This window comes from Rhinatrema bivittatum, chromosome 1 (assembly GCF_901001135.1).
Source record: "Rhinatrema bivittatum chromosome 1, aRhiBiv1.1, whole genome shotgun sequence".
Taxonomy (NCBI): domain Eukaryota; kingdom Metazoa; phylum Chordata; class Amphibia; order Gymnophiona; family Rhinatrematidae; genus Rhinatrema; species Rhinatrema bivittatum.
The window spans coordinates 559984992-559998927 of record NC_042615.1 but is presented as its reverse complement, the minus strand read 5'-3'; the positions used below and the strand labels follow the sequence as shown (position 1 = coordinate 559998927).

Below are 13936 nucleotides of genomic sequence, written 5' to 3'. Positions count from 1 at the left end.
GTGGGGTGTGGGCGTGGTCTGGGCGGGGCGTGGACAGAACATGGGCAGGCCAGGTCTGAAGCATGAATTCAGCACGTAAGTATTTACATGCACAAGGGTGCACCGGGGTCCCCTACCGTGTAGCTTTATTTCTGCTTTGGATGGTGTGTAAGTTGTGAAATATAAAAAAAATAGGGTGGTCAGCGGGGTTTTAAGGGTTGGGACTAATAGGGCGAAAGGGAAGTGAGTTAGCTAGGGGTGTTAGGAAGTCCCCTCCTTTACTGGGGCGAACTGGGAGCGAATTGGGAAAAGAGGTAATGGCGTCGGCACGCGTCTAGTAAAATTCCCTCCACGTATGCGAGTGAGGTGGCGTTTGCGCACACATGCACGCGTCAGTAAGAAATTGTGCGCACATGTACACGTGACTAGCTGCTTTTTAAACATGTGCACGTATACGCGCATGTACGTGCGTGTGCTTTAAAATCACCATGTCCATGTTTGTGAGCCGGCACATGTGCGCCTGCGCGTGGGTCTTAAAATTTATCTCTAAATGAGCCCCTTAAATTTTTTTTCTCTTCTATAATCTGGGGGCTTTTCTCCCGTTTTGTGTCTATGAAAAAAATGCTTAGTAAATGACCCCCTTCATTTGCAGACGTTTGTTTTCTGCTCGTGACCCTGACATGTTTGGGCCACCCGGCTCTTCTGCTTGTAGTCTTCCTCACGGGGAGCATAGACACCATTGCAGCCAGAGTCTAATGAGGTAAAAGGTCCCTTATAAAGCCTTTGCAAACCCTCTGAATCCACTCTTCCACTTTTACTACTGCAGTCTGTGAGAGACACGCTGGAGCCAAGGAAAATATCTCTGCATGATTTGCTCCTCGAAATTGCTGATGGCATCCCTGCAGCAAAGGTCCACTGGTTCCCAGTCTGCAGTCCAGCATGTTTTTTGGGTGACACATTTAGTCTCTCTTTCGTTTCTTTTCAGTTTTCATGATGTCCGTTACCATGGTTTTCTCTGCTATATCTGTCTGAATAATCTCCACTCACTTCATGTGATATCAGACAGAAATATTAGCAGCTACACAATTTACTATTTAAATTGTTTGTCTTCTTGTGTTAGAGTCACAAAACAGGCAAAGCCCTCTTACAAATTTCACCCAATTCATATCCGTTGGGAAAATCTTCAGTAAAACTGGTTCCTAAAACAGAATTAGTATTTTATCAGTGTTATTTTTTTTCTTCAAATATCAATGCTACCAATATATCTAATAAGGGATCTGAAGTTTTCCAATTTTTTTTTTTTTTGCCCCCAAATCTCGGGATTATAGTAGAGTTTAATTTAGGCATGAGTAGTCCTGGGGGAATTCTGCGCTACTGCAGAGGCAGAATTTGAGCAGAATTCCCCTCCTGCACAGAATTGCCAAATTCTATGCAGAAACTAGCAGAGGAGACCCCGGCATGCCGCAAACGGAGCGTGCAAAGACAAAGGCCCCTGCCCGCCGTTCCCAGCGAAGATGGAAGGCCCCTGTGTGCCGTGAACAGAGTGTGCTCTGCTCGCGCCAAAAATAAAGGCCCCAGTGAGAATGTGTGTGTGTGTATGTGAGAGGAGAGGGAGAAGGGTGTGAGAAAGGGGAGGAGGTGTGAGAGAGGAGAGGGGAGGGGGAGGGGGTGTGAGAGAGGGGAGGGGAGGGTGAGAGCAGGGAGAGGGGTGTGAGAAAGGGGAGGGTGAGAGAGCAGGGGGCTGAGAAAGCAGGAGGGTGTGAGAGAGAGAGCATGGGAGGTAAGAGAGCGGGGGGGGGGGGGAAGGATGCTTGAGTGTGGGTTTCAGAGAGAGGGAGCCTATATGAGACGATTGTGAAGGAGTGTGTATGTGTGTGAGAGATTGGGAGCTCATGTGTATGAAAAAGGGATCGTGTGTATGTGAGGGTGCTAGCCTGTGTGAAGGGGTGCATGAGAAAGAGACATAGATAGCCTGTGTGAGGATGTATGTGTGAGAGAGAAAGGAAGCTTGTGTGGGTGTGTATGCAAGAGAGAGGGCCCTGTATGAGGGGATGTGTGTGTGCGAGAGAGTGAGGGAGCCTATATGAGGGTATGTGTATGTGTACTAGAGAGAGGGAGCATGTGTGTGAGAGAAGGAGGGACAGAGGGAGCCTGTGTGAGGGGCAGTACTGAGAACAGGGTCAAAGTCTGGGACTGGCGATAGAGTGGAAGGGGTTCAACCTAGAGGTGGAGGGGAGAGATACTGGCAGGTGGAGGAGTTGGGGCCTGAGAGGGCAAAGTGGCCAAGGGAGTAGGGAGAGTGAGTGGAAGGGTCACTCTTACAGTGAATTCTAGGGAAATTCTGCTCAGAATATTTAAAATTCTGCATCTTTCAGTAATAACTTTTTTCTGTATTAATTTAAAATGTAATTACTTAAAGACTGTCATGCAAATTGTGTTATTTTGACCAATGTAAAGTTTGCAGAATTTTACAGAATTTTAAGTTTTTGTGTGCAGAATTTAAAATTTTTTTGTGCAGAATACCCCTGGGAGTAGGCATTAGCAAGGCTTCGTATCTGAAACAGGTCCTGGATACATTACCTTCTATGAATGGGGAATGGCCTTTTTGGAAACAACCCGGTGAATAATTATCCCCTAATTGAGCTATGGATTGATTTCTGTTGGTGAAAATCCCATTTACAACGAAGAGATGCAGAGCATAGTACATACACAAGGAGAGCCAGATCTCAGTAGTTTTAGCTGGGGTTTTGTTTGCTCTGTGTGGTGTGGCAAAGGCATTGGAAAAAAACATCACAATCTGCTATCGGCTTTACTATTTATTCCCTTAATTTGAATATCTAAAGTAAGGGAAAAGTCCACCAGGTTAATTATACAAGTGCAACATTTCAGAGCCGCTTGTACAATGAAAGTGTGATTTTCGAGTATCAACACAAGCAGGGAACTACAACTTGTTTCTTAAAGATGAGTCTTCATAGCAGTGGAAGGGAATACACAGACGGTCTCCTGGCTGATGACAGCATCGTTGTCACACTCAAACAAACCACAACACTATTAACTATGCAGATCTTTGTTTATTTAGAACCTGAAATCTGATGTGCAGATTTTTGTTCTTTCAAAGATTGTAAATAAATATTGGGTATATAGGAAGAAATATACTTAGATATGGGGAGGAGAATTTCCATCCCAGGGTTGTACCTTTATCCCAGGCAGAGCAATTCTTTCACAATATGACTATATTTAGACACTCTTGGTGTAACCGTCCCCGACGAAAGAGACTGTTTCTATAGTGGGTGCCTCAGGTCAGGTACTCACTGCCCCTCTGCAGAAAGAATGAACTATACAAGTAGGCGGGACCATGGTATCCCTTATCGGACTGGACCTGCTGTGTAAGCCTCAGACCACATTGAGATTTCAACCAACAGGGGAAGTTAAAGCCTCCTTCGGGGACCATCCAGTGATACTCATCTGTCCCCTCCAAGAAGAATGGAGACTACATCTTCCCATAGTCGAACGAACCATCGAAGAGAGGAGAGTGGAGGAGGGTGAGAGGAAGTGTCTGTAATTGAATTTTCAGTTCGCTGTCAAGTAGGAGGGGTTGACATGATCCCATGGTGCTAACAGGAGCCAGCTCTCGGAGCTGAGAAAGTCTTTCGAGCATGCATGGGATTTCCCACATGTGGACACCTCCTCGTGATCCCCTCAGTCTTTCTTCGTTCTGGCTATGACATAGACAATGTTTCTCAGCTTTCTTATTTTTCTGGCATTCTTCCCACTTGAGTGACATCATCAGATGGAGCCTGCCCAGAACTTTGATCTCAAAGATTCTAGAGCTTTCAGACTTACCTTACTGAGCATGTGCAGCTGTAGTTATTACCCTGCCCCCTAGGCAGAATCCCTCAGTCTCTTATTTTCTGCAGAGCTGCATGGTCATGGAATCTGGATGGTCACGATATTCTGCTTTGTTCCCTCTCCTCACAGTTTTTGTTGTGATTTTTTTTCTGGAGCTGTAGCTGTTTTTCTTTTCCATATGGTAGTTTTTGTTTTTTTATTCTATTTTCTCTTCAACTTTCTGCCAGCCGCAAGGCAGGCCTTAGTCACTGTGCAGTCTGGCAGAGTCTAATTTTATTCCTTAATAAATAAATACCGTAACTGCAGTTTAGTTTCTGTATCCTCTCCTTGCTCTGTCTACTTTTGTACCTTTGTCTGGTGCTGAAAGGACTGATGGAATGCAGTCCATATGTGGTCCGTGTAGGCTACTGAGCTTGCAAACTCGCCTGAGTTCCACATGGACAGGAGTTCCATGTCGTTGCACCAGTCCATCGACATCAGTAGAGGCGCGGACAATGAAGGGATTGAGGACTGCACCATTCCTGTGTGGGACAGAGCTCATCCTCTCCACATTATAGGGAACTAGTCTCCATGGGCATGAGCCCTGGATAATGTAGCCTCCCCTCCTGCTTGCCAGTGCTGGCAATGCAGTCTCAATGTGAGAGAGGATGAGCAGGAGCTTGGGCAAGCAGCATGGCTTTTTCTTTCAATTTGGAAGACATTAATGAAGTCCGACAAATGATCTCATCGATATTCAAGAAGTCCCATGCAGAAAGAATGGAGCAAGCGCTTGTGCATCCATGCATATATGTGGACTTACCCCATGCACTGTCAGGATCCTCTTGGACCTCCTGACTTGTTCTGAAAATTTGGTATGGCTAGGACACAAAACAAGAATTAGTAGGAGAGACAAAGATAGACATGGCAAGTAGACTGAAAAGTAAACTCTTTTATATGCTTAGGCTGACAGAACAGCTCACTTTAGCTTTGTATTCCTCTCATTCTAAGCATGTGGAGATTTAATTTAATCCTTTATTTATCGAGTTTTATATACCGTCGTTCAGTTTCATCTATCTGCAGCTTTTGACACTTTTGATCATCCCCTATTCCTTGATTCTCTGTCCTAACTTGGATTTCGGGACTCTGCCCAGTCTTGGTTCTCTTCTTACTTCTTCCATCACACCTTTAGTGTTTCCTCTGGTGGATCCTCCTCTACTGCCATCCTACTATAAATTGGTGTGCTTCAGGGTCTGTCTTGGGCCCTTTTCTTTTCTCTCTGTAAACTAATTCCCTTGGTGCTGTGATTTCCTCTCATAGCTTTCAATACTATCTTTATGCTGATGATTCCCAGATTTACCTCTTTATACCAGAAGTTTCATCAGGAATCCAGTCCCAGATCTCAGCCTGCTTGTCTGACAATGCTACCTGGATGTCCCTCCACAATCTTTATCTCAACATAACCAAGACAGAACTCCTTATCTTTTCCACCAAGCTCACATCTCTTCTTCCTCCTTTTTCTGTTTCTGTGGATAACACTATAGTCCTCTCAGTTCCCTCAGCCTGTGAATTTGGAGTCATCTTCAACTCTTCTCTCTCCTTCTCTACACACATCCAAAACACTGCTAAAATGTTACATTTCTTCTTCTATAACATTATCAAAATCCATTCTTTACTTTCTGAACACACTACCGGACCCCTTATTCATTCTCTCATCACCTCCCACTTAGACTATTGCAACCTGCTCCTCACGATCCCAGTGAACCAGCTCGCTCCACTACAATTCATCCAAAATTCAGCTGTACTTATATTTCACCAAAGTCATTAAACCCATATAACCTCTCAATTCATTACATTGACTCCTTTTCCATTTCTGTATACAGTTCAAATTCGTCTTACTCACGTACAAGAGCCTTCACTCTGTAGCTCCTCACTACCTCTCTTCTCTTCTTTTTATACCCCTCCTCATGCACTCTGCTCATAAGGTAAGTAATTCTATTCTATGCCCTTCTCCTCTACTGTCAATTCCCAATTTCATGCTTTCCATCTGGCTGTACCATATACTTGGAATAATCTTTCTGAGCTGTAAAGCTCACTCTCTTACATTACTTAAATCTCATCTAAAAACCCACCATCTCATTTATAGCCTGATTAATTTTTAACCATTTTCTTAACAAATGTAAATCTGAAAGTCTCTTTCACCGTGTATTATTGTAAGCCCTACTGAGAAGGGACTGTCACTTATGTTGTTTTGTACAGTGCTGTGTACGTCGAGTAGCGCTATAGAAGTGTTAAGTCGTAGTAGTAGTAGTAGTAATGGAACAAACTTGGGTCAGAATAGCATCACAAAGCCTTCTTTACATAGGGACAGTAACTTTCAAACTGGTGTGCGGTCACACATTTGCGCGTGTGCTTCAGCCAGCGCCTTGGGACGCAGTTATTTTATAACTTTCACGTGTATATGCCAGATTTTAAGTTAGCGCGCATATCCCACATCTCCCTCGTGTCGTGGATTTTAAAAGGGGCGTGTGCCCACGCCAATCTCAGTCTACCAGTTCATTCACCAGTTCAACCAGTTAACAACTGGGTCCTCCACCCCCCTAGTTTGATAGCCTACCACCCCCCCCCCTCCAGTTACCCCAGACCCTTTAAATCCATAAGAAATGGCTCGATCCTTTTATTTTTTAACTTACATGTCATCCATAGCAGAAGTAAAGTTCCATGGCTGGGGACCTCAGAGTGCACCAGGAAGCATAAGTATTTACGGGCACATACCGCACCCAGACCACACCCATGCCCCACCCCTTTTTGGAAACTTTCGCTGCTGCGGGAGAGCTTATTTCAGCACCAGGGGCAATAGAAAACTCCCCAGCGCTTCAATCCAGTGCAGACCGCATGTTTCGCTGACATCAGTTGGAGACATGATATCCGGATCATGGAGCTTGATCAGGAGAAGAAAAATAAATGTAAAAAGATCACTAAAATAATAAAATAAAGCAATTAGATACATGGTTAGGGGATAGTGGGGCCAGAGCAGACTCCCAGAATGGTTTTTAAGCAAAACGAACTAGCAATTCTAAAACTAGTTCTGGTTAATTAAAATTAGCCAAAATGTATAAAAATATATAAAAACAAGTTCGGGTTCCAGCAGTACAGTGGTAGGGGGTCTGTAAATATACCTCCCAACCCATTTGAATGACCTTACGGCTAAGTACACTTTGTTATTTAAAGTTTGATATTAAGCTTTCAAGCCGGTTGGGTAATAATATATACCCTTTAATAGATACTATAGAATAAAAAACACAAAAATAGTTTTTGGAATTTAAATAGTATTAAAATTATTTATAAAAAAGTTTACAATAGAGACAAAGAGACAATAAATGATTAAAATATCGATACTCTGAAGGCTGACTACTGCCTGGGGCCCTGTAAGGGCGAGAGACAACAGATTAAATCTTTCATTGAGTATATACCGATGATATTGTCTCGAGTCTGGTTGTAAGTTTCGTATGAGATAATAGTTTATTGCTATTTCCCTCTCTAAAATTGGTCACTTTTGTCGTGAGAAGTTTAGGAGTAAACAGAATGAAGCAGCCAGCGGAAGAACACCAGAGGAACGCTGTGACCCCTAGGGTTTTTGGGGACATTTTAGATAAAACCAATATCTTCAAAAATGTTTATAGTTGATTATCACCTGTAGCAGAAGGGTGCAGTGGGTACAGAGCACCATAAATAGAACTTTAAAGTACCTCATACGCCTTACTTTTCCTAGTGACATCATCTAAGCATGGATGCCATCTTTAGAAAAGGTTGTCAGTGAAAGAAAAAGTAATGTTGAGCTGTTTTAATCAGAAGTATTGCAGCTGAGCTCTACCTCAAGGGCAGGAAAATAGTTTTAAACACTATAAAAATTGAAGGAACGTATATGAGTGTATGATTTTGTGTGTGAGTATGAGAAAATATTTTAAAATATCTTGAGAAAATGTAAAAAGATAAGAATTTTGAGTAGTTAATAGTAATTACTGAAAATGGACTATGGGAAAGATATTATTCTTTTTTTTTCAGAGGAGTAAATGTTTGAATGAAAGCCTGTTCAGGAGCATTAAACATTACTTTAGTTTCCTGAAGTCATCAAGTATTCTAAACCTTAAGGGACACTAGCATTATAAAAGTAAGTTTTCCCAAAAAAACTATAATAGGCTTCAACCTTATATGTAGGAAGTTTTCCAGAGGTGTGCAGAAGTCTGACCTTTGTGTAAAACTGCTAAGACTAATTACAACCTAATTTTTAAAACAAGTGACTAGAGATTAGGTTCAGAAGGCTTAACCTTCATTTTATGAATACTGTGGGAGCCTGATAAAGTGGCATCTGAAAATATTGAAGAGGAAAAGAGAAATGTTCAGATATAAAACAAAGAGACTATATTTTAACCAGTTAAGCCTGTTTAATAAACACCTGTTTGTTAAAGATCCATAGAGAACGCTATGTTAAAGATATTGACAAGGGTGAAATATATTGAGAGAGTAAACTAATAAATAATTCCCTAGATTCATCAAAATGCTATAATTTCGCATAGATAACGCCCGCAATAAGAAAAAGAGGTGTAGTTATGATAATTTTAGAAATACTGCACCATGTGTTTTGCATAAGTAGTGTATTAAAGTTTGAGAGAGAGAGAAAGAGAAAGTAACTCTTTATAAGGCCTTCCTAATATTCAGCTATAATAATCACTATAGGAGGGCCAGCTTATAACTTGAGGTGAGGTTTTGGTGGTGGGTTAGGGTTTGGGGGCCAGTTTTACATGCAGAGTGAGATGAATGAACAGCACAGTACACCTCAGTGAAGACTCAACGTCATTTGCAGTGAGGAAAGTCTCACAAAGATGAGATTTCTACTATGTTCTCCCGCCCTAGCTTGATGGACTGAAAAATGCAAATGAAAATTTTATGTATGAGACCTGTCACATTAAGAGTCTGCCTATTGGACTACTAGAGGCATATGGTACATGTAGTGGTAAGAGCGAAGCTGCGAGTATATTAGAGAAATAAGGACGTTTTTCATTCCCTTGGAAAGCAGCAGATTTGAATAGTGCATCTAGAGTTTGGCTGACATTTCTTTAGATCCATCCTGAAGAATGCAAAATTTAAAATGGCTTTACCTTTTCAATTCCTTTTCAGAGGGAAACCAAAGGTCAATTTCTCATAGACTATGTCTGCAACCATTACAGCCTGCTGGAAAAGGATTATTTTGGTATTCGGTATGTTGACCCAGAAAAGCAGCGGGTATGTATCTTAAGTTTTCAAAGTTACTTATCCAGGGAAATAATGATGTACTCAGACAAACTGACTTGGCTGAAAAGCACTCTCCTCTGTCTTTCTAAAGGTATGTGCTGGCTTCCACTTTCAGTCAGACTGAAGGGAGACATTCCTAGGGGCAGGAAGAGGGTGGGTTAGAGAATAGATTCTTAAGTTGATTTTTCCAATCTACACACATTATTTTCTCCCCAAATTGTAGGTGCAAGAACATCACTGGGCACTTTTAGCATGTGCATAATTTCTCTTTGAAAATGAATTACAAGTCCTAAAAGAGCCTGTGGCCTTAGTAGCTATACTAGCTGTTTGAAACTTACCCCCATAATATTCTATAAACTTCATTTTGCCTTGCATTGCATTTGACTCCTCTTCTATACTGTACACTGTTGTGTATATCGGCAATAGTTTATGGTTAAAAGACATTTCAGCTTTTCTGACTCGGCAAAGATGAAGTGCTCTTGAGGGTTATTGTGATGTAATCAGGGGTTAAAATGTAGGAATTTTAAACAAAGAAAGCTGTTTTATTGTGCGTTTATGTACTGATGCAAGTGGCTGCTCCGTCTCTTCAAGTTAAGCTGGGAGCTGAGCTAAGAAAGCAGCTGCCTGTATGTGATATCATGCAAGAAAAAGCAGGAGACAGGCAGGTGAAAGACGGAGAAAACAGGAAGATTTTGCAGAGATAAGAAGTTGCTACCAAGGAAAAAAAATCACAGCAGGAGTTGTGCAAGAGATTTGTGAGAAACAAAGAGGCTGATGACTGAAATATTAAGGGACAAGGAAACTGACATTATGGCTCTGATTTTCAAAAGCATCTATGGGTTTTACACTTGTAAATGCACTTTTCCCCTGTAAGTGGGCTTTTGAAAATTGCTATAATATATGCCATTGCATTGTCCATAGGATTTACCTGCATAATTGCAGTTGACACGAGTAAATGGCTTTTGAAAATTGCTACAATAGTAGTTAATGTTTACATGTCGTAAATTCTTTTGAAAATTATCCCCTAATTATCTGGGAACAGAGACAATGGAAGATCTGAAGATTGTTATAATGTGAGACAGGGGAATTATTCAACCTCTTTTCTGGGAGTGCTTGTGTGAAAAAAACCTAAGCAGACAAATCCCAGGGAATCCAGGAGGGCTGAAGCCGGTGTTTTGGGGCAGAGATTGAATACCTGATTTCGAAAAGTTGCTGAACTGTGACAGAATTTGGGAAAGTGGAGCTTGTTGTAGTAATTACTGGAAGAGGACCTACAAAGAATAATTTTAGTGTGAATGACTGCAAGTGGAGATAAGGGAACTATCAGAGACATTGAGGCCGTTTCCTCCTGCTCAGTCAGACATAGGCCGGTGCGCAATGCAAACTGCTGTGATGTGACAGTATAGGGAGGCAGGTAATTTCCGGAAGACAGAGTGACAGGATCAAGAGGTGCTGTGAAAGCCTGCACTGAGGGACCTGCTTCATGTCATTTGAACCTGACTGTGGTGCTGGATGACAGTGGCTGCAGACCACCTTCGACTGGGCCCCATCAAAGTGGAATCGTTAGCTTACAACCGTCATCACACACTTACCTAAGATCAGAAATTATGATCAGAATTTTATTGCTTTGGATAAATGACAGGTGTGTCTGATGGAAACTGAGTTGCTATGAAAGTGTTTTCCAGACCATGTTAATTCTTTTGTTGGTGGTCATGTGTGTTGTATAATTATTCCAGAAAGAGAACAGGGAAAGAAAGAATTACTAAGAGAGTTAAACCTGAGATATAAGACAGGAATAAATAAATTTAAAAAAAAAAGAGAAACTCTTCTGCCTGAAGTTGTGTTTGTAAGGAAAGTGAAGTATACCAATGAATAGAAAAAAAGCTGAAACAGAGTACATGTGAAGAGTGTTACCTTTGCATCTGAAAGTTTAGTGATTCATCCATTTTACAGATTTCATCCTTCTACTAATAGCCACTCATCTTTCTTAACCGAACAAATAAATACATGTTTTTGCATTGATCAGAAGTCTGGTTCTTGGGACAGTTTTATATATTTTTTATACCCTCCATCATACCCGGAGTGGAATAACTTTTCTTTTCTTTTTGCGTCTTGGTCTCCCTTCTCAACCTCCGAGGGCCATGTTGATCATGTGGGTTTTCCCATTAAACAGGTGTACCCGGACGAGAGGTAGGACTGCAGGGATCAAGCAGTGGCCCCTCTTTGTGTACGTCCCTGGGAAGGCAGCAAGCTCCCCAGATTCCATCTTGTAACATCTGAAGCCCAAGGGGTTGCTATGACTTAAAGTGTGAAAGGTACAAAGAGTAGTGTACATGCGCCCCCAGCCAATTTACAATATAACATAAAACAGTGTCTCCCACCCTTTTCAAGTCCAAATGTTGTGTGGCACACCAGAGAGCAGGCAGGGCAGACATGGAGAGGACTCACATGGTAGAAAAAAGAGCTAGGGAAGTACTGTAAGCCCTGCCAATCTGTCTTCCGTATTTTAAAAGAAAGGGAGAGAAGTGGTAGAGACATACAAGAAGTCATCGCAATGCGCCAGACCCCTCTGTGTACTAGTGCAGCAGAAGGCAGACGTTGATTCGATGCAGGCAGCTGGCTCAGTTAGTTGCCTTGGCTGCCACATGTGGCTTCCAGAACTCCATCACTGCCGTTGCTTCCAGCACTCAGGATGGGTCGCGTCCAGTGCTCATTCCATGCTCTCCCTGACTCACTCAGCCTGGGGATAAGACAAAGCTGGAAAAAAAAATGGGGAAGATGAGGAGATGCCGTGTGCACAAAGCGGGGCCCAGGTATCCATGCCCTGCATGCTGCCCATTAAGAGGCATGCATGATTACACATGTGCTCAGAAAGGAGCTCCTACATGTTTAAGAGCCACTGCTGGTGAATTCTTATTGCTGTGAGGTAACGAGAGAGAAGAGCTCAAGTGACGGTCTGGATCTGAGCATCAGGCAGTGGTGACTTTTTCCGTGGCACGCTGGTTGGGAAATACTGATACCAAAATATAGCACCACATACTGTGAAACATAAAATAACTTGCAAATTGTAAGATTTTCTTTGAGATTCAGGTCTTGGCATGGGTTAGGAGAAGACTTGCTCCCTTCCTACTGGGAATGGGGACCTTTGAAAAGAGGGTGTTTGTGGTTTTGAAAGCTCACACACACTACTGCATCTTTTTTTGGGTGGTCCTTTAAAAGATATCACAACCTGGAAAGACTCCAGTTTTCTCCAAGGCCAATATGGTTACTAGAGCTTCTGGCTCGGGTGGGCTAGCATAAATGCACTTCCACTTTTTTTTCCAGCCTATGCAGGCAGATGAACACTCACCTCTGTCTTCTTCTGGAGCACGTGGACCCATGCGGTGCAAACGAATTGCCTGCACTGCCTCCACTGCATGCAGATTTACTCGTGCATATTCAGGCTGACAGGCTGGGGGTCACCCAGGACAGGTTTGAGAACACAACTGCCCTAGGAGAAACTTCAGCCTTGCACTGCACGCCCCGCTTAAACTCGCAGGTCCATAGGCCCCCTTCCTTCTTAGGTTTTGATAATTTAATCTCAATCATTATCATTAGGGGGTGTGCATTCATTTCTAAAGCAAATGAAAAATGAGATCAGATACTTGTCGCTGCCCCACCTCCCCCTAGAAATTTATTTCATTGACTTTCATTTGAGAAAGTCCATGAAAAATGCCTGAAGGTCCTGCAAGTCACCCCTTCTCCCCAGATCATGCGTAATCCTTCTGCAAGGGTAGAAAGGGGCAGGAGAGATCCAGGCCAACTCTTGGCAGGAAAATGGTGCCAACGGGGCCTGTGCAGATGCCAGTGCTATTTTCTTGAATGGCCGTACAACTGTACAGCAAAATAGCACCGGCTTTAGGGTTGGCTGCTTACATTTTTGAACCAGGAACTGGCAGGGCAGGAGCAAATATATATCTCTTATTGCCCTTTCTCTATCAAAGATCCCTGTGGAAGGGTTGAGCCAGGTTCAGGGGAGGGGTTAAGGGTGAAGCTTTCTTTTTGTTGTTTTTTAAAATATATATTGAATATTTATTTTGTTTCAGCAAACGAAACAAACTGCAATAAACAGTAAATGAATCGAAACCCAAATAAAACCTGGTCCCCTGAAACAACATTTTTATTTTTTGCACATCCCTACATATAATTAGATATTAACAGGCCAATATTCAATGGTGTTTATCCAGATAACTTTTGAGTTATCTGAGAAAAATGCCTAATTTTGAATATCCCCAGTTTTTATTCATCTAAATGTTAGCTGGGTAAGTCATTATCCGGTTAAAATTTAGACAGATAATGCAAAGGCAGAGCTGAGATAGTCGAAAAATTTATTTGGCTAACTTCAATATTTGGAGTTAGCCGAGGAGGGTTATCGGGCTGTGTTAAGACGTGAGTGGGAGGAGGTTTAAAGTTATTCGGCAACGTTTTCCCAGATAACTTTAACTTCAAAGAATGCCACTGGTTAAGCAGTGGCAATGTTAGAGAAAACATCTCCCAAGCAGGCCTTGCAGCCCAATCCCTCCCCAGTCAATCATATCCAAGCCCCTGGAGCGCCCCAGAACCAATATGTAAGTTGCAGGCCTTTAGGCCGGAAAATCATTCCTTCCCTCCTCTTCCCCCTCTCCCCAAAGTGTAAATAAAAAATAATGCAAGGGCCACAGCTTTGGTGACATCCGCCCCACCCCCCTCTCCTGTCCCACCTATACTCCTCAAACCAGTCTGAGCCGTCAGGAGCTCTGATCTCGCGTCTGGGTCCCAGTGCCTTCAGCGTTGGAAAGGGTAAATAACCATTCCTTATTTA

General features: G+C 42.5%; 1 protein-coding gene across 1 annotated transcript in view; it reads left to right on the top strand.

Moving 5' to 3' along the window:
* The window catches only part of FRMD3 (FERM domain containing 3), a 405659-nt gene that overhangs the window by 187899 nt on the left and 203824 nt on the right, over positions 1 to 13936 (top strand). The window contains exon 2 of the mRNA XM_029616768.1: positions 8983 to 9087. Coding sequence (XP_029472628.1) covers positions 8983 to 9087 — 105 coding nt within the window. The remainder of the gene's footprint in view (positions 1 to 8982; positions 9088 to 13936) is intronic.